Source organism: Pan troglodytes, chromosome 13 (assembly GCF_028858775.2).
Source record: "Pan troglodytes isolate AG18354 chromosome 13, NHGRI_mPanTro3-v2.0_pri, whole genome shotgun sequence".
In the NCBI taxonomy this organism is placed as follows: Eukaryota; Metazoa; Chordata; class Mammalia; order Primates; family Hominidae; genus Pan; species Pan troglodytes.
Genome location: NC_072411.2, coordinates 22135951 through 22156376, shown reverse-complemented (window position 1 = coordinate 22156376; position 20426 = coordinate 22135951). Strand labels below are relative to the sequence as shown.

The window sequence follows — 20426 nt, the reverse complement described above, 5'->3', positions numbered from 1 at the left end:
TTTAACACTGGTCCATATTGACTGGATTGGGGGTGATACGTGTACCCCAGTTCCCATACTTTGATGGAGAAGGGGAGGTAGGAACTTAGAAGAAAAAGTCTTTATCCAGCCATTCAATTCAGACAGTGTGTTTTGCACTTTTACACTTTTCTATTTATCCAACTTCGGTTAAAATTAAGAGGAAACAGATGGGCAAGGAATATAGTTTGGATAATGAGTAAAAATTCCTCCGATATATGAACATGGAATATCTTTCTACTTATTAGGTTTGTCTTTACTGGATCTTAACAATGTCATGTAGTTTCCTTTTGTTAAAGTTGTTAGGTGTTTTTATTGCTGCTATTGTTGTTTTCTTAATTTGATGTATAGAATATACGATGGATTTTTTAATATTGGTTTTTTATATCCTGCAACCTCACTGAACTTGTTTATTGGTTCTAAGTTTTTGCATGCATTCTTTAGTGTTTTCTACATACCAAATCAAGTCATTTGTAAATGGAGATAGTTTTAGTTCTTCCAATCCAGTCTGCATGCTTTTTTTTTTTTGCTTTTTCTGGTCGGATTTCCCTGGCTAGAACGTCTACCACAATGTTGAATAGAAGTAGTGAGAGTAAACATCTTCCCTTGTTCTTGGTCTTAGGGGGAAAGCATCCGGTCTTTCACCATGTTGTTGATGGTGTGTGTGTGTGTGTGTGTGTGTGGTGTGTGTGTGTGTGGTGTGGTGTGTGTGTGTGTTTGTGGTGTGTGGTGTGTATGTGTGTGTGTGGGGGGTGTGGTGTGTGTATGTGTGTGGTGTGTGGTGTGTATGTGTGTGTGGTGTGTGGTGTGTGTGTGTGTGGTGTGTGTGTGTGGTGTGTGTGTGTGTGTGTGGTGTGTGTGTGTGTGTGTTTTGAGACGGAGTCTGGCTCCATCGCCTAGGCTGGAGTGCAGTGGCACAATCTCAGCTCACTGCAACCTCCCTCTCCTGGCTTCAAGCGATCTTCCTGCCTCAGCCTCCTGAGTAGCTGGGATTACAGGAGTGTGCTGCCACGCTGGGCTCATTTTTGTATTTTTAGTAGAGATGAGGTTTCACCATGTTGGTCAGGCTGGTCTGGAACTCCTGACCTCAGGCAGTCCGCCCGCCTTGGCCTCCCAAAGTGCTGGGATTACAGATGTGAGCCACTGTGCCCAGCCTGTAGGTGGTCTTTATCAGGTTGAGGGAGTTCTCTTCTAATCCCTGCTTGTAGTGTTTTTAGCATGAAAGCGTTTTACTGTGTTTAGAGAATATGTTGTTTTTTGTCTTTTATTATATTAATATGACAACTATGATGTATATTGAACAAACATTACATTCCTGGGATAAGTCGCACATGGCCATAATGTTAATTATTTTTATATGTTGCTGAATTTGGTTCGCTAGTATTTTTTGAGGATTTTTAATGTTTATATTCATAAGAGATATTGAAGATACTGTACTTGAGAAATTATCTTAAATAATTTTAAGTAAGCAAACATATGCAGTAAGAATTAAACAACACAACGTGCAGAACATACTTAGCACAGTGCCCAGCACCTCCTAAGCATCAGCTTATGGGAATTGCTTTAAGACCGAAGTGACAATAGTCCTTCTGTCAGCGTTGTCAGGAGGATTTAATGTGACTATGCAAAACCAAACCCAGGACCTGGTACACAGTTGTGTGCTGTGATTCTATTAGGTGTTACTTTTCTTGTTACTTTTAAGCATACTGACTGCAGTGGTATTATGAAGGTGAAAAATTGAAAACAATTCAATATCAATAAATAGATGATTGATTAAATATAGTCTATGCACACAGTGTCACAATAAGTAGTCTTTAAAATTGACTAGATTAATATTGATCTAGAAAAATATTGGTGTGCAAAAAGCAGTTTTTATGCATGTGTGTATAGAATTCATGTTTATGAATGCATTAAAGTCTAGAAATACATATATATCAAATTGTTAGTTTAATTTGGGGAGCTTATATTGCTTATAGTGGAACTATGACTTAATTTTAAAATAGGTATATGTTTTATCAGGAAAGAAGGATATACATTTCTTTCTAGCAGGAAAATTTGGAAGCTTAAAAAGTATTTGAGGTTTTAATTGTCTTTGTTGATTTGTCTTCAGTTATTTTCATAGCCTTGTTTGAATTTATTATCTAATTAAACCATATGCACGTTAAAAGAGTAATAAAAGCTTCTAAAAAAGATATATGAGAAAAGATTTTCATCCATTCACAAATTTTGCCTTTCTTCATGTGGACTACCAGAATTAAATTTTTCTGAATGTCTACTGGGTGTTGGCCCAGACTCTGTTCTAGATGTTGTAAATACCAAGAAGAATACAAAGTGGTCCCTACTCCAGGGACAGAGAGACCAAACAGATCTGCAGCCAGCTAATTTCAGGGGGCAATGAAGTAAATGGTACACGCAAGTTAGAGCCGGGCAGGATCTCAGGCTAGCAGTAGACTTGTGTTTTCAAGAATGCATAGGGGTGTGTCTGGCAGACAGGACAAGAATTGCAGATAGCAGAAACAGCCTTTGCAAAAGGTTTGGAGCTCTGCAAATTCAAGAAGAAAGAAATTTTGGGATATTTATGAAAAGCAGCCGCCTTTGGGCTCATTATCCTGTCTCTGTGCAGCTTCCTCTTGAGAGAGCTAATTATAGTCTAGTTAGTAGGCTGCCACATTTCTTACTCCCTTGGAGGAGAATCTCAATTAGCAGGGAGTGGGTGAATCTGAAAGCCTGTCAGGATAGCAGCTTCTTCAAAGTGACCCTGCTGCAGTGAAGCAGAGAGATAGTTGTCTTTTCTTTAGAAAATGAGGCATTTTCTCCCCATTGGGCTTCTATCCATCAAAGCCTGCCTCAGAAGAAGAGAAGGAAAAGCTTTGTGGTTTAGGTTCTGGCTTTCCTGGCAGATAGGCAATGAGCAGTTATTTCTTAGTTTCTGTGACTTTTTGTTGGTCCTCATAGATGAGTGTTTAAATTTTCCGAGCGAACAGTATGGCCCAAAGCTTCTAATTACAAGTTCCAGACACCAGACTTGAATTCATGTTTGTCTTTAGATTGATATCTCTGCCCCTCATAGCCAAACTTGTAGCCACAGTGGTATATTCCTTCTGATCTGTCTGTGGCTTGTTGCTTGGTATCTCCCCTATGCAGCCTGGTTAAAGTTCAGTTCTGGGGCAGCTGGGCTCTGCTGGGGCTTTCTTAGGGACTTCAGTGGAGGCTGCTGAAGGGACTGGTTCTGACCTCCTAGTGCTGGCCCTGGCTATCCCTCAGCCTCTCTCCAGCATCTGGACCTCAGTAGTAGACCTGTTCAGCTTCTGGAAGTCTGCTAGTTTGCTTCTAAGGCCATGGATGATTGTGTTTGTAATCTGGCTTTATTTTTACTGTTTTACTGCTATTTTTCCCTTCATTATGTCTACTTACTTGGATTGCCAGGGGTGGGGTGATTCAGGGTTGGATGAAAATTATAGTATCACTCTGTAGAAATTTCATGAGTCATTTTTAAGTGGTTTATCCTGATGCTGTAGAAGGTGGAATGGAGCTCAGGTGATTTTTAAAGAATCAAAAGAGGTGATGCTTGCTAGGAACTGAAGGCTTCCATCTGCTTATTTCAGATTTCTACCCGAGACTATCAGATGAGAGAAGTGGCCCTCCCATGGCAGTCTTTGCAGTGGGGCTGAAGATACAATTAATTATTTCTGTGGGCTTAAAGAGAACTTCCCCTTAAGATGATTTTATGTGTAACATATGTATTATGTGCAAATGTTAAAATTGATGTAATGGCACAAGCCTGCAGTTAAAAATACTCATTTTTACCCATTTCTGCCTTAGTTAAAGCACTAGAAAAAGAGGTTAGATACTACCAGACGTCTGCTTAGCAGAAAAGCCTAAAAAAATGGGAATCCAAATGGCTAGTAGAGCTCAGTATGGGTTAATTTAGCTGAGAAATACTGTAACGTTAGAACCTGGATGTGAGACTCTTCATCCTGGACTGTAACCATGGTCCAGTTGCAGATACAGCTTATTTGCCCAGTTAAAGAATGGCTCATTCCACATAGTGGAATTTCCCAGTTAACTGAAACTAGGTACCTTTCTGATGACCCAGCCTCCTTTTAAATTTAATCTTAATTTCTGATATCTGAAAAGCTAGGAAACATAGGCTAAACTTATTTTTAAACAGTATGTTAGTTAAGTTTTCAAATAATTGGCTCAGTTGGTTTTTATCCTCCAAAAGCCTTTGCAGGTGTTTCAGTTCAAAGCATTGTGTCCAGCTTTTAATCTAGAAAATAAATACACTTTTTATCCTTTGTTTTCCTGAATTTCCAATCGAGATGGGAAATGTGAATTACTTCCTTCACTAACTCACAGATCATTGAAAAATTGAATCTTAAGTTGTTGTGCAGGGTCATTGTGCTGTTATTGTATAGATGTGATTTGACCCCTGTACTGTCAACTGTATTCTAAGCATTTTGGGTTTAGGGGTTTTTATGTGCATGTGTTTGCTTTTTGTAGTTTCTATTAGGCTATTAGGCCTTCAGCTCACTTATTAACATTACTTTGCTTAATTCTTGCGTCCTCCTTCTCACTATCCCTATAGTTAGTTGCTTCTAATCTGCTTAGGAAATCAGCTAAGTAAGCTTGTTAGATTTGTTTCCAAAGGGTAAGTAAAAAGACAAGCAGCCTCCTAAAGTTCGGTTTAAAAAGCCCTACATTGGCTGCTCAGTATGCCCTTTCCTCCTTCTCTTTTTTATTTGAGACGGAGTCTCGCTCTGTCACCCAGGCTGGAGGGCGGTGCGATCTTGACTCACTGCAACCTCTGCCTCTTGGGTTCACGCCATTCTCCTGCCTCAGCCTCCCGAGTAGCTGGGACTACAGGCACCCGCCACCATGCCCGGCTAATTTTTTGTATGTTTAGTAGAGACGGGGTTTCACCGTGTTAGCCAGGATGGTCTCTATCTCCTGACCTCGTGATCTGCCTGCCTCAGCCGCCCAAAGTGCTGGGATTACAGGTGTGAGCCACCTCGCCTGGCCTCCTCCTTCCCTTCTTGGGGCGGCATTACATACAGGTGTTGGTGATGAAGGGCTTCTGTGCTTATTTTGGATAAATTCTATTGCTATATGTTTAAGTTCCCTGATTTTTTTCTTTACTTCTACAATGTCTAGTCTGCACTTAATCTCAATCAGTGAAATTTTCATTTCAGATATTATGTTTTCTTAAAATCTGTAAGTTCCATTGGATTCTTTAAAAAAACTTTCTTTTTTCTTATGAATGTCTATGTATTTTAATATTGAACATAGTTATAATAGAAGTTTAATGTTCTTATTTCATCATTTCTCAGAAGTTTACTATTTTCTGATTTTTTTGCCCCTCCTGATTATGGGCCACATTTTCTCCCCTCTTGTCATGTTTAGGAAATTTTTTTTTAAGGCTTCTCTGTACATAGTGAAGGAATTTTTTATTAGATGTTGTGTATTGTGAATATTACCTTGTTGAGTGTCTGTGTCTTGTTATATTTCTTTTAGGAATATCATGCTTTGTTTTGGCAAATCAGATAAGTTACTTGCGGTCTGCCTAATGCCCTGTAGGCCTGCTTTTAAGCTCTGATAGGGCAGATTTCATTTAACTTGCACTCCAGACATACTTCAGTCTCACTAAGACCTGACTCTCTGGGGGTCTCCATTGAATGCCTTGGGTGGGTCACCAAGAACATTCCACTTTGGCTGTTTGGAGCTTCCCTACTTGTGTAAACTCTAAGAATTTTTCATTTTATACCTTCTTGGTCGTTTTCTGCCTTGCTTCCTGGAAGTTCACTCACACACGTGAGGCCTAGAACTTAGCACATTCCTGTAGCCCTCTTTCTGTGTAGCTTCCTGTAATTTCTAGCACCCTCAACTTCTCTGAACTCTGTTCTTTATTGTCTGCAGTATTTAATCTGTAGGGCTACTATGTTTAATTTGAGTTCCCCTTCCCTGTACTTGGTGACCTGGAAATTATTAACACCTCCAGGCAGAAAGTTGGGGTGATTGTATAGCTTGCCTTGTTTGTTTCTTTTCTTGCAGGGAGAAACAAACAAATCCATATCTTTATGCAAATTAGCTGAACAGCCAAGTTCTGAACTGCCCGTTGTCCGGTGCCTGCACGTAGTTCTTTTATATATACTGTCAGATTTTCTAGCTATTTATTGCAAGAGGTTAAGTCGTCCACGTCTAGTCTATCACTGATGCAAGCAAAAATTTCAGGAATTCCATTGAAATTGGTCCATTGAAAATAATTCTTGGCAACTGAGTACTGTTCTAAATGACATGCCTGCATATTTTAGAAGACTGAACTAAACATAATTTACATGAATTTGTGAGTGAAGCGTGATAGTGTCTTCATGTCTCCCATTTATTTTTTACCTGTCCCACAGACTGGAACTGTTCCCACTCAGCAGAATGATTATGATTTAAGGTAGTAGAATAATGACAGCCGTTCGTATGTTCTTGGAGCTCCCCAGAGGACAGATAGGCTGAGTGAGATCTGTCCTTGTCACTGCTAATGCTGGCAGTACTCAGTGGGTGACTTTTCCTTTGGGTTGTTCTTATTCCTTACATTAGACTTAAATTTTCCTTTTGGGAAGGCCATTATGAACCACTTTCTGAATCCACGGGAAGTCTATGCTAATTAAGAGCGCTGTGCATCTGAATCAATGAAAAATGGATGTATAGATTGAAAGAACCATCTTGAAACAGAATGGCATAACAAGACAATCTGGGGGATTTAAAGGCACAGTGAAAGGAGCTAATCTGCATAAGGACATGGATTTGTGAAGATGTCTTTCCTCCTCCCCCTACGCTGTGTTGAATAAACTGAACCATGTAATTTGGAGTGCATTGTTGTTGAGTTTTAGGGAGCATTGGGGTCTTGAGTAGACACAAGACTTGGCTGTTGATAATTTAGCTTAAGAAGCAACTAGATCAAGGAAAACAGGATTCTATTTGTATGTTTTTTGGATAGCAATGATTTATTTCAAACTTATTGGTAAAGAACTGATGCCCATTTCAGAAATCATGAATATTGCCAGCTACAGATGTTGTTTTTTTTATTTAAATTACTCGTAAGTTCTTTGTTTAGCCTCCTAAATGACTCACTCTTATACTTGATACATAAACTTTAATTTTGCATCATTAAAGTGTTTTCATAAATATGTTGATTTTTAAGATTCCAAAGATGTTTCTTTTTTCTCGAGACAGGGTCTTGCTCTGTCACCCAGGCTGGAATGTAGTGGAGTGACCCTGGCTCACTGCAGCTTCAAGTTCCTGGGCTCAAGTTGATGCTCCTGCCTCAGCCTTCTGAGTATCTGGGACTACAGGCACACGCCGCCATATCTGACACATTTTTTTATTTTTAAGAGACAGGACCTTGCTATGTTGCCCAGGCTGGTCTTGAACTCCTGGCCTCAAGCAGTCCTCCCATTTTGGCCTCCCAAAGTGGTAGGATTATAGCTGTGTTTTTTTAAAATTTTAAATGCAACTTGAGGAGTATTGATTGGATCCACTGCTGTTTAGAAAATTTAAAAGTTAATGAACTTACGAAAAAAATGTTATCTTCACTAAAAAAGAAATGCAACATAGAAAGTGAAGTCTTTTTTTTCACCTGTCAGATTGATTAAAGTTTAAAAATGGTAATATTAAATGTTGGCAATGGTGTGGAAGGATGAGTACTTCTTTGAACTTCTAGGAGAAATGTACATTTATATGACCTCTCTGATAATTTTGGCACTATACATCAAGAACTTTTACACTCTTTGACCTACTTCTATGGTTTTCATTCCTAAAACTATTGGAAATTCAAACAAACAAAAAAAAGTGTAGGAAAGTATTGGCAATATTGCATTTCTAATGGTGAGGAATTAGAAACACCCTAAATATCTAACAATAAGAGTGTTTCACTTGTACCATTTTCCAATTACAAAGTACCATACAATTATTAAAATGGTGGTTATGAAAAATATTTCATCACAGAGGAAAAATTTACATATTTGAAGTAAGCACTATTCCAATATGATATATACTCTCATCTCAGCTGTTAGTTTAAAGTACACCCAGGTGACCAAGTACAGTGGCTCATGCCTGTCATCCTAGCACCTTGAGAGGCCAAGGAGGGAGGATTGAGTGACAGTGAGACTCTGTCTTCAAAAAAAAAAAAAAAAGCATGGATGGTCAGAAATGTTCCAGAATGTGAAAATAACTGTTTCAAGGTGGTGGTTTTATGAGAGATTGTTTTCTTCTTTATATTTGTTCTATTTTTCAAAATTTGAGTGCAAAAGTATTCTGGGTATGTAAAAGCAAGTATGATCTTTGTAGCTTCATTCTGGGCTTAACCTAAGGCTTTCCAGACCCTAGAGGAGCACCTCAGATTCCAAAAGAGTATGCAGAATCAGTCTCGAAGACTAATTGTTTTATAATCAGGTGAAAAAGTATATATATATGTATATATAGTTTTTGTTTTTAAAAAAACGTTGGTTTCTGTGCTTACTGTTCAGATAAAAATTTCGACGATGAAGATTCTGTGGATGGTAACAGACCTTCCTCTGCTAGTTCTACATCATCCAAGGCTCCACCAAGTTCTCGGAGAAACGTTGGAATGGGAACCACCCGCCGGCTTGGTTCATCCACCCTTGGATCCAAGTCTTCAGGTTAGTCTAAGCCCTGTGTGGCGTTCTGGGGTCAGCTATGCCAGCTTTTCAAACCAGAGGTGCACGTACTTGCCTGTGGTGGCCCTCAGAAGTGATACAGTCCCCATATGCAGCAGGTTTCTGCCTGCTATTCTTTAATTGAATTAGCATTGCGATACTGATGCTGATAAGCTGGTAAGTTGTAAATTTGAGCTACTGTGTTGACTTTTGCCACATTCTAGTAAGGTGGAGCCTGCAGGAGAAGGAAGCCAGCACAGAGGAAAGCATTGCTCAGAGATAAGAGCAAGAGCGCACCCTCATCACATTGTTTAGTTATCTGGATCCAGCAATGCCTGAAACCACTAGGGGCGTTTTAGACAATTTCTATTTAACAAGACTGAGAATAATCCAGAAGTCACACTGTAACTCCTGTCTTTAAAATATATTTTGTAGACTGGCCCCTAGGTATTGGGGTGTGTGTGTATACTCCGCATGCAGGGTCGTGCTGTGGGTGGTGGTGACCAGCCATCTCTGCTCCAGTTCCCAGTGAGCCATGGTGAGGTGGCAGCTGTTGGTGTGTCTGTTGGGTGGCAGCATGAAGTAGAGCTGGGCCAGCGGGAGGTAGCTCTGTGGGAGTGGAAGGCCTGTATTTCTCTACCTGGACCGCAGGCTCTTCATGCAGGAAGGGCAGAGCTCAATACCTCAAAGACAATCTGTAGAAAGCTGGGTAGCAGCAGCCCCACCGGAAGAGTGACCAGACTGTTAAACGAAAAACAAACAGAAAACAGCAACAACAAAAAACCCCATCCAAAGGACCACAACCTCAAAGATCAAAGGTAGATAAGCCCACAAAGATGAGAAAGAATCAACACAAAAGCGCTGAAAACTCAAAAAGCCGGAGTACCCCTTTTCCTTCAGATGACCGCAACCGCTCTCCAGCAAGGGCTCAGAACTAGGCTGAGACTGAGATGGCTGAAATGACAGAAGTAGGCCTCAGAATGTGGATAATAACGAACTTCACCGAGCTAAAGGAGCATGGGGTTGGGCTTAGGATTGGGGTTAGGGTTAGGGTATTCACATAGGAAGAGAGGAAGTCAAACTATCTTTATTTGCAGATGACATGATCCTATATCTAGAAAACTCCATTGTCTCAGCCCAAAAGCTTCTTAAGCTGATAAGCAACTTCAGCAAAGTCTCAGGATACAAAATTAATGTGCAAATATCGCTAGCATTCCTGTACATCAACACCAGGCAAGCAGAGAGCCAAATCGTGAATGAATTCCCATTCACAATTGCCACAAAAAGAATAAAATACCTAGGAATACAGCTAACAAGGGAAGTGAAGGATTTCCTCAAGGAGCACTACAAAACACTGCTCAAAGAGATCAGAGACGATACAAACAAATGGAAAAACAGTCCATGCTCATGGATAGGAAGAATTAATATTATGAAATGGCCATACTGCCCAAAGCAATTATAGATTTAGTGCTATTCCTATTAAACTAACATTGACAGAATTAGAAGAAACTATCTTAAAATCCATATAGAACCAAATAAGAGCTCATATAGCCAAGGCAATCCTAAGCAAAAAGAACAAAGCTGGAGGCATCACTCTATCCAACTTTATACTATAAGGCTACCCCTAACCAAAACAGTGTGGTAGTAGTACAAGAACAGACACATAGACCAATGGAATAGAAGAGAGAACCCAGAAATAAAGACCCCACGACTACAACCATCTGATCTTCAACAAACCTGATAAAAACAAGCAATGGGGAAAGAATTCCCTGTTTAATAAATGGTGCTGGGAGAACTGGATAGCCATATGCAGAAAATTGAAACTGGACCTCTTCCTTACACGCTATACAAAAATCAACTCAAGATGGATGAAAGACTTAAATGTATAACTCAAAACTATAAAACCCTAGAAGGAAATCTAGGCAATACCATTTAGGACATAGGCATGGGCAAAGATTTCATGACGAAGACACCAAAAGCAATTGCAACAAAAGCAAAAATTGACAAATGGACCTAATTAAAGAGCTTCTGCACAGCAAAATAAACTGTCATCAGAGAGAACACTCAACCTACAGAATGGGAGAAAAATTTTGCAATCTATCCATCTGACAAAAGGCCTAACATCCAGAATCTGCAAAGAACTTAAATTTACAAGAAAAACAACCCCATTAAAAAGTGGGCAAAGAAAATGAGCAGACAGTTACGAAAAGAGGACAAACATGCAGCTAACAAACATGAAAAAAAGCTCAACATCACTGATTATTAGAGAAATGCAAATCACAATGAGATACCATCTCACACCAGTCAGAATGGCTATTATTAAAAATTCAGAAAAACAATAGATGCTGGCGAGGTTGTAGAGAAAAAGGAGTGCTTTTACACTGTTGATGGGAGTGTAAATTAATTCAACCACTGTGGAAGACAGTGTGGCAATTCCCCAAAGACCTAGAGGCAGAATTACCATTTGACCTAGCAGTCCCATTACTGGGCATATACCCAAAGGAATATAAGTCATTCTGTTATAAAGATACATGTATGCATATGTTCATCCCAGCACTATTCACAATAGCAAAGATGTGGAATCAACCTAAATGCCCATCAATGATAGACTGGATAAAGAAAGTGTGGTACATGTATACCACATTCATAAAAAGGAACAAGATCATGTCCTTTGCAGGGACATGGATGGAGGTGGAAGCCATTATCCTCAGCAGTCTAATGCAGGAACAGAAAACCAAATACTACATGTTCTCACTTATAAGTGGGAGCTGAATGATGAGAACACATGGACACATGGGTGAGGAAAACACACACTGGGACCTGTTGCAGGGTTTGGGGTGGGAGGAGGGAGCACATCACGAAGAATAGCTAATGTGCTGGTCTTAATACCTAGGTGATGGGATGATCTGTGCAGCAAACCACCATGGCACACGTTTACCTATGTAACAAACCTGCACATCCTGAACTTAAAAGTTGGGAATAAAAATAAATAAGATAAAACACATTTTGTTCTTACAAGCAACATGGTTCCTTGTGAGACCCGTATGGATGTTGCATTAAATAAATTGTAGGAGATTTCTCCCATAAATTCTTCCTTTCACCCCTAATGTAGACAGTTTGGTTGTTATATACAACTCTTATTTTCTCTCAAATTTTACATTTACATGCAAATTCTCTCTGAAATTTATCTCAGAAAAATTGTGTAGGTGCTGCTCTTAGAACCATTTTCACTGATGGCTGTGAGCTTTGAGCTGTTGGTGGTGGTGGGGATAGTGGTGGGTGGGGAATCCCATGAGCCAAAAAAGATGAAGCTGAGTGGGCCAAGTAAAAGCTGTACTCATGGTTAGCATTAAAATGCTGTCTCCTGATGGCCTCTCCTGAATTCTGAACCGGCCCTAGAATATTGGTATCTTGACCAGACCAGCATGGGACCACTCTGCCTCCTCACCCCAGCATCTGTGATAGAGGAGCTGTAGGAATGTTAATTGTGCTTATTTCTAGTTCTTTCTAATTATTTTTTTGGTGTATTTTAAAACATTTTACTTTTTGTTATTGAGTTTAAGTTCTCATAACATAAAATTAGCCATTTTAAAGGGGATGTTTTCAGTGTTTCATCTACCTTGTAGCATATATCAATACTTTGTTCCTTTTAATGCCTGAACAATCTTTCTAATCTTTTTTCTTGAACTATTCTTGGGTAATTATCTGTTGCACAAACAAGGCTTAGAAAATTACTAGACTTTTAGGTCTAATGTTTAAGTCTTTAATCCATCTTGAATTAATTTTTGTATAAGGTGTAAGGAAGGGATCCAGTTTCAGCTTTCTACATATGGCTAGCCAGTTTTCCCAGCACCATTTATTAAATAGGGAATCCTTTCCCCATTGCTTGTTTTTCTCAGGTTTGTCAAAGATCAGATAGTTGTAGATATGCGGCGTTATTTCTGAGGGCTCTGTTCTGTTTCATTGATCTATATCTCTGTTTTGGTACCAGTACCATGCTGTTTTGGTTACTGTAGCCCTGTAGTATAGTTTGAAGTCAGGTAGCGTGATGCCTCCAGCTTTGTTCTTTTGGCCTAGGATTGACTTGGCGATGCGGGCTCTTTTGTGGTTCCATATGAACTTTAAAGTAGTTTTTTCCAATTCTGTGAAGAAAGTCATTGGTAGCTTGATGGGGATGGCATTGAATCTCTAAATTACCTTGGGCGGTATGGCCATTTTCACAATATTGATTCTTCCTACCCATGAGCATGGAATGTTCTTCCATTTCTTTGTATCCTCTTTTATTTCATTGAGCAGTGGTTTGTAGTTCTCCTTAAAGAGGTCCTTCACGTCCCTTGTAAGTTGGATTCCTAGGTATTTTATTATCTTTGAAGCAATTGTGAATGGGAGTTCACTCATGATTTGGCTCTCTGTTTGTCTGTTATTGGTGTATAAGAATGCTTGTGATTTTTGTACATTGATTTTGTATCCTGAGACTTTGCTGAACTTGCTTATCAGCTTGAGGAGATTTTGGACTGAGACAATGGGGTTTTCTAGATAAACAATCATGTCATCTGCAAACAGGGACAATTTGACTTCCTCTTTTCCTAATTGAATACCCTTTATTTCCTTCTCCTGCCTAATTGCCCTGGCCAGAACTTCTAACACTGTGTTGAATAGGAGTGGTGAGAGAGGGCATCCCTGTCTTGTGCCAGTTTTCAAAGGGAATGTTTCCAGTTTTTGCCCATTCGGCATGATATTGGCTGTGGGTTTGTCATAGATAGCTCTTATGATTTTGAGATACGTCCCATCAATACCTAATTTCTTGAGAGTTTTTAGCATGAAGGGTTGTTGAATTTGGAAGAAAACCTAGGCATTACCATTCAGGACATAGGCATGGGCAAGGACTTCATGTCTAAAACACCAAAAGCAATGACAACAGAAGCCAGAATTGACAAATGGGATCTAATTAAACTGAAGAGCTTCTGCACAGCAAAAGAAACTACCATCAGAGTGAACAGGCAACCTACAAAATGGGAGAAAATTTTCGCAACCTACTCATCTGACAAAGGGTTAATATCCAGAATCTACAATGAACTCAAACAAATTTACAAGAAAAAAACAAACAACCCCATCAAAAAGTGGGTGAAGGACATGAACAGACACTTCTCAAAAGAAGACATTTATGCAGCTAAAAAAACACATGAAAAAATGCTCACCATCACTGGCTATCAGAGAAATGCAAATCAAAACCACAATGAGATACCATCTCACACCAGTTAGAATGGCAATCATTAAAAAGTCAGGAAACGACAGGTGCTGGAGAGGATGTGGAGAAATAGGAACACTTTTACACTGTTGGTGGGACTGTAAACTAGTTCAACCATTGTGGAAGTCAGTGTGGCGATTCCTCAAGGATCTAGAACTAGAAATACCATTTGACCCAGCCATCCCATTACTGGGTATATACCCAAAGGACTATAAATCATGCTGCTATAAAGACACATGCACACGTATGTTTATTGCGGCACTATTCACAATAGCAAAGACTTGGAACCAACCCAAATGTCCAACAATGATAGACTGGATTAAGAAAATGTGGCACATATACACCATGGAATACTATGCAGCCATAAAAAAGGATGAGTTCATGTCCTTTGTAGGGACGTGGATGAAATTGGAAATCATCATTCTCGGTAAACTATCGCAAGAACAAAAAACCAAACACCGCATATTCTCACTCATAGGTGGGAATTGAACAATGAGAACACATGGACACAGGAAGGGGAAGATCACACTCTGGGGACTGTGGTGGGGTGAGGGGAGTGGGGAGGGATAGCATTAGGAGGATATACCTAATGCTAAATGATGAGTTAATGGGTGCAGCGCACCAGCATGGCACATGTATGCATATGTAACTAACCGGCACATTGTGCACATGTACCCTAAAACTTAAAAGTATAATAATAATAAAATAAAATAAAATAAAAAAGAAAATTACTAGACTGGTGCTTTCCTTCCCATCTCGCATCCATACCCCTTCCAGAAGTCCCTGCTGTGTAGATTATGCACATATCAGCCCAGTTTTCCCCTTCAGCCCTGCACTTATCCTTTTTCCATGTTGTTTAATGCCATAGTCACGAATTTCCTGATTAGCTCCTCCTCATCAGATAGCTTAGGCTCAGGGACTGTTGTTGGCCTTTGAGTCCTCTTCGGTATATGTGGGTACATGGTGTAGGGCCTTATGCAAAGGAGGCATTCAGGGCCTATCTGCTCAATGGGATCCAGTTTTTATGCTAAAACAGACACAGAGCACCACATCACAGTGAGTGATGGTCATCCTTTATAGTAGTTAGCTTTTCCACAGTGTGAGTGATCTTCAGCAAGAGTGATGACACACATTTACTGCTACCTGGGATTGTCTTTAAAGCCCCTTTCTGTCTGGATAGTTATCAGCACCCTGAACACCAGATACATGAGTGGTATGAAGGTCTTAGAAAAGCAATCAGACTAATCCATGTAAATCATTAATGGGGGTTATGAAGAGGACTATAGATACCAATTTTTACAATGTGAAAAAAATCTGATAAAGCATCACTTGATTTTCATACATAAAGGGGAGCTCATATTAGCAAAAAGAAATACTTTCTCCAATACTTTTAATTATACAAAGCATCTTAGGGTAAGTTTGTAGGAGAAACTTGTAACTGATTCTTAAGTGAAAAAAATGACAGTTATCATGAGTTCAAGGAAATAGAAATGTTTTCAAACTAATATAAAGTTAAATAAAACTGTGAAATTATTTAGGACTTGTTTGAATATTCACAAATTTGTTATGCTGGATTCCCAGTAATAACAATTTAAGTTATTCCCTGATGAATTAAATTTTCTGCTTGATCCATTTATTAGGAATCTTTCAAAGGACTTGTATGTTAATACAATATCTAAATCCTTTAAAACCCATACCCTCCCTGCTTAAACAGGTAGTCTAAGTGACCTTAAGCTAATGTATATAGCATTGTAGAATTACTATATTTCATCTTGATATGAAGTCAGTAATGTTTGTCAATTTCATGACACTCCAAAGTTATATGAAGCCTTTTTAAAAAATGTTCTGAATCTTCCAAAATGTAATTTTGATTGTGTATGTTTAGACTTCTTCAGTGTATGTGTTATAGACGTTGTTTCATATTGTTTACATTTTTAAAATTCTTTTTTACAGCTGCAAAAGAAGGAGCTGGTGCTGTTGATGAAGAGGATTTTATTAAAGCATTTGATGATGTACCTGTAGTACAGGTCAGTGAGGATATTTGAGTATGATTACAAACAAGGGTCAACTTACTCTTCAAGTTTTATTTTTCAATTCTGCCTATGTAATGTTTTTACTAGGTCAGGTAATTTTAACTGTCAGCACTACAGGAGATCTGAGGTGCAGACCAGAAAATGTTGGAGCAAAAGTCAAGGCCCAAGATAATCTTTCAGTAAGAACGGGAAAGACATTGGTTGCTCTATTATTAAGTTTATGGATCAGGTCACATAAAAGAGAAAGAAATAGATGACGCTAAATTAGAGAATAAAAAAAGTATATTTATTTAGGGATTTTTTTTAAAAAATTCATAAGTTTGAAGGATTTTGGTGTCTGAAAAGTTACGGAGAATGGTTTAATAAGAGCTTAGTTTATACCTTCTTTGATGCTTCACTTTAAGTACCTAACAGATGAAACAAAGATTATTTATAAAAATTGGGATACAGCCACAAGTTTTTGACTGCTTTGTGCCTTAGTATCGTCTGTTGCTGATTGAGACTAATACTTTTCCTCAGCCTACACTGACTGTCTGTGCTCTGGATTCCTGTGGCACTTACTGTCTGTTATGTACAACTCTCTTTGCCACCTTGGTTGCCATATGTGTATAAAGCAGGTAACAAGAATCTCAGTGGCCTAGGCGACATGGCGAAACCTCATCTCTATAAAAGATACAAAAATCATCCATGGTGGCTTGTGCCTATAGTTCTAGCTATTCGGGAGATTGAGGTGTGAGGCTCCCTTGAACCCGGGAGGTGGAGTTTGTTGTGAATTGAGATTGCGCCACTGCACTCCATCCTGGGCGACAGAGTGATTCCCAGTGTCTTAAACAAAAAACAATCTCGGGTTCAGGTTCATCCTTAAGTACTTGACCTGACCTTCCCAGCATACATCAAGATTGATTATACCCTGTACCTTACCTGTTTTCTAGGTAAGATGTGGGGATAAATGAGAAAGTAGATTTGAAACTGTTTAAATTTATAGGTATAGTGTCATGTTATAGATAATACTAAGTGAGAAATGACTTAGGCATCACTGGCTGTTTCCATTAGCCTTGTTTCTCTTTGTACATGAAATCATCTGTTAAGTTTATAGTAAAGCTATGTTTGAGGCAGGGTTATTCACATATGGCAGCAAATCTTGTGGGTACACATTTGTAGTGAGAAAGATCCTCATTATAGACAAAACTGTTCAGATATTTTCTCATAGGTATTTCTTAAAAAAATAATTTCTTTTACCATACTTAATGTTCTTGACTTCATGTAATTAAGAAATAATCTGTTTATTCTGCATGTTTTTATATTGATTGTAAATTAATTTTGCTTACAGATTTATTCCAGCCGAGACCTTGAGGAATCCATAAACAAAATTAGGGAAATATTATCTGATGACAAGCATGATTGGGAGCAGAGAGTAAATGCTGTAAGCTGTTGACTTCATGTGATTACATTTTCATAAGATGTATTTAAATATCTCAAATACTTTATTGTGAAATTGGGACAGCTCTAATGAATTCTAAATAGTACATATTTTAAATTCAAATTATCATATTTATACTTCACCTTTTTAGTAGAGTGTCTCCTTTTATTTTTATTTTGAAAACACACCACCTTACACCTTTATGAATCGCCTAGTCTTTTAACAAAGACCTGACTGTGGAATGTATGGTAATAGTCTCCACTCTCACCTTAGCAGAAATTTCATTCTGTGATTGTTTGCCTTTAAGGTGGCTTTTTTGTGGCATTTTTAGTGTATGTCCCCAATATTCTTTTCTTTCTTCTTATCACTTGCTAGAAAGTTGTGTCTCCTTTATTTTTAAAAGTAGATTAATGGAAAGTGGGCTCAGCATTAAAGTGAGGGTGTGTCTTATCTGAGAAGGCTATTTTCTACTGGTTGGCTGGCAAGAAGAGAGGTGGTACAATTGCCATTATATTGTATTTCAAATTCAGACCAGCCATTTAATGGTTCAGTGGAGGATAATAAATACTACAGGAATGCTTCTTCCTTTAATTCTTAAATAAATGGCAGTTGAAGTAGGGTGTCGCGGGGAGGTAAGCTTAGGAGGGGATTTTCACAAGCCAAAAGTTTTTAATTATTTATCATTAGTGTTGTAGGATCTATAAATACTTTAAGATATTTCAAATGTAAAACTGTTTTTGCAGAAATTATAGTATATGTGTCACAAATACTCTAGTTAAAAATTATTTAGTCTTATTTGTGATATGTAGATTTGTTTATTGTATTAGCTAATATTTAACTGGCTGAATTCTTTTGGGAAAGCTTTCTAATCAGTTGAACTTTAACAATGATCTCTTTTGTATTTGATGACTTCTTTCGTTGTGTATATTCTGTGTTAGAATTGTTTTCTATTTTTCTGAATTTTCTCTATTCCATTAGCTAAAAAAGATTAGATCTTTACTTTTGGCTGGTGCTGCTGAGTATGATAACTTCTTTCAACATTTGCGTCTTTTGGATGGAGCCTTTAAACTCTCTGCTAAGGACCTGCGGTCTCAGGTAGTGCGGGAGGCTTGTATCACGTTGGGGTAAGGACTGCGATGCTCCATATTCTCACCATAAAATAGTGTCACCACAGAGCTTCAGAGATGTCTCCTTGAACATGTGAGCTGGGTCTCTTTAATGTAACTTCTGACTAGTCTCCAAGACCCATTCCAGTTAACACTTCTTTCAGTAGTTTTACAATACTTTTTGCTCAATTATGTGAAGTGTGACAGATTTTAAATTTTATTCAGTGACATAGCTCTGAAGCCTTTATTTCAAACTTTGAAGCAGTTATTAATATGGAAAAGTGAAATTCTATAAAATCCTGTTTCTCTGATTTTTCATTGATTTTTGCTGGCAGGCAATAGCGTGTTTATCAGAGTGTTTGTTCCTAGAAGAGTAGTGTAGTTATAAAGTTAAAGGCATTTACTGCAGTAAAATTTTATTCTAGCTGTACGTGTACTAGTGATCAAAGCTATTAAAACTTTGTGTTAGAATGTATGTCGGAATATCAAAGCAGCAGCAGCAGCAGGAGGAGGCATTGCAGCTGTTTTAAGTTTTGGCTGAAGTCAGATTTTGAAGCCTGAATATTTTATGTTAAGATAAAAGAAAAAAGAAAAAGGAGCCAAGGGTGCTTTTTCATATTTGTGTTTTATTAAAATATAATCAGTTTGTTTGCTATTTTAAGACTAGCTGGGGCAGGTGGGCTGGTATGTGCCTGGAGTCCCAGCTACTTGGAAAGCCAAAGTGGGAGGATTGATTGAGCCCAGGAGTTCAAGTTCAACGTGGGCAAGGTAGTGAGATCCTGCCTCTAGAAAACAAACAAAAAGCTCCACAGACTAGTTGGAAATGTTTTTTTTTTAAAAAAAAACAACAACAAAACTTTTGGGCTAAGAACTATTTGCCAAGTTCTTAACGTGCACATCGGAAATCTCAGACCCTTGTCCTTTCTAGATAACTTTAAATGAAGGCTCTAGATGTTAAGTGGTTTATATGCTTCACTGTCTCTAAGAAAAATAACTACAGTCCAGTATCCTTTTCTTGTTTTAGGCATCTGTCATCAGTTCTGGGGAATAAGTTTGACCATGGAGCTGAAGCCATTATGCCAACTATCTTTAATTTAATTCCAAACAGTGCCAAAATTATGGCCACATCTGGTGTTGTAGCTGTTAGGTTAATTATTCGGGTAAGTATGTTATAGGCCATGCATGAAATAAGCAAGTGGTAAATACTGATGGTTGATAAATATTAGAGGCATTTTTGTTAACATAATTATATTGAGTCATTAAATTTATTAGCATAATTATATTGGAATTTTGTATATATATCATCTTTTCCCCCTACTTAATTGTGGCATGTGAGCTTTTTATAATCCATAATGTGAATTATGGTTGTGTTATAAAGTTAATGAGGTATGATTGTTAACTCACTATTGGTTTAAAATGTTCGAACATCCGGTGTCTGCTTCTGAGTTTATATTGTATTCTTGTTACTCGGATATTACTCTTAGTCTTACCTCCTTAGTCCCAGTCCTTCCGTTTTAGGTATCGGTGCTTGTGGTTTTACTGTTCACCCAAAAGTTTAATTAATTGCACATAAGCACGAAACAAAATGTTCTCTTTGGTTAGGTTTTCTAGGCACTTGTTTGTTTAAATTTAAATAATTATCCAAGTAATTTATACACAGGTTTTTAACAAAATCTAATAGTTCACAAAGGTTTAAAATGGTTTTCTACATTACCTCCCCACCACTTTCAAGTCATTTTTGCCCAGAGGCAGCTCGTGAAACTTTGAGGCTTGATGATGTTGTCTAAAATCTATCCAGAATATTCTTGATTATTGGTTATTTACTTTGTATTATAAGTTCTTACTGTTCTTACTTGCACTGCCTGCTTTAACTGTGAAACCCAAGGTCATTCTTGGACATTTCCATTGAAATAGTATCAAAATATATTGGTCTGA

At 38.2% G+C, this 20426-nt stretch overlaps 1 protein-coding gene across 50 annotated transcripts in view; it reads left to right on the top strand.

The window, feature by feature from the left end:
- Nucleotides 1-20426, top strand: part of CLASP1 (cytoplasmic linker associated protein 1) — a 308996-nt gene that overhangs the window by 168179 nt on the left and 120391 nt on the right. For all 50 annotated transcript variants that reach the window (XM_063790384.1, XM_063790383.1, XM_054678949.2 and 47 more), the window contains 5 exons: nucleotides 8535-8687; nucleotides 15886-15959; nucleotides 17296-17388; nucleotides 18364-18509; nucleotides 19516-19651. In XM_063790384.1, coding sequence (XP_063646454.1) covers nucleotides 8535-8687; nucleotides 15886-15959; nucleotides 17296-17388; nucleotides 18364-18509; nucleotides 19516-19651 — 602 coding nt within the window. The remainder of the gene's footprint in view (nucleotides 1-8534; nucleotides 8688-15885; nucleotides 15960-17295; nucleotides 17389-18363; nucleotides 18510-19515; nucleotides 19652-20426) is intronic.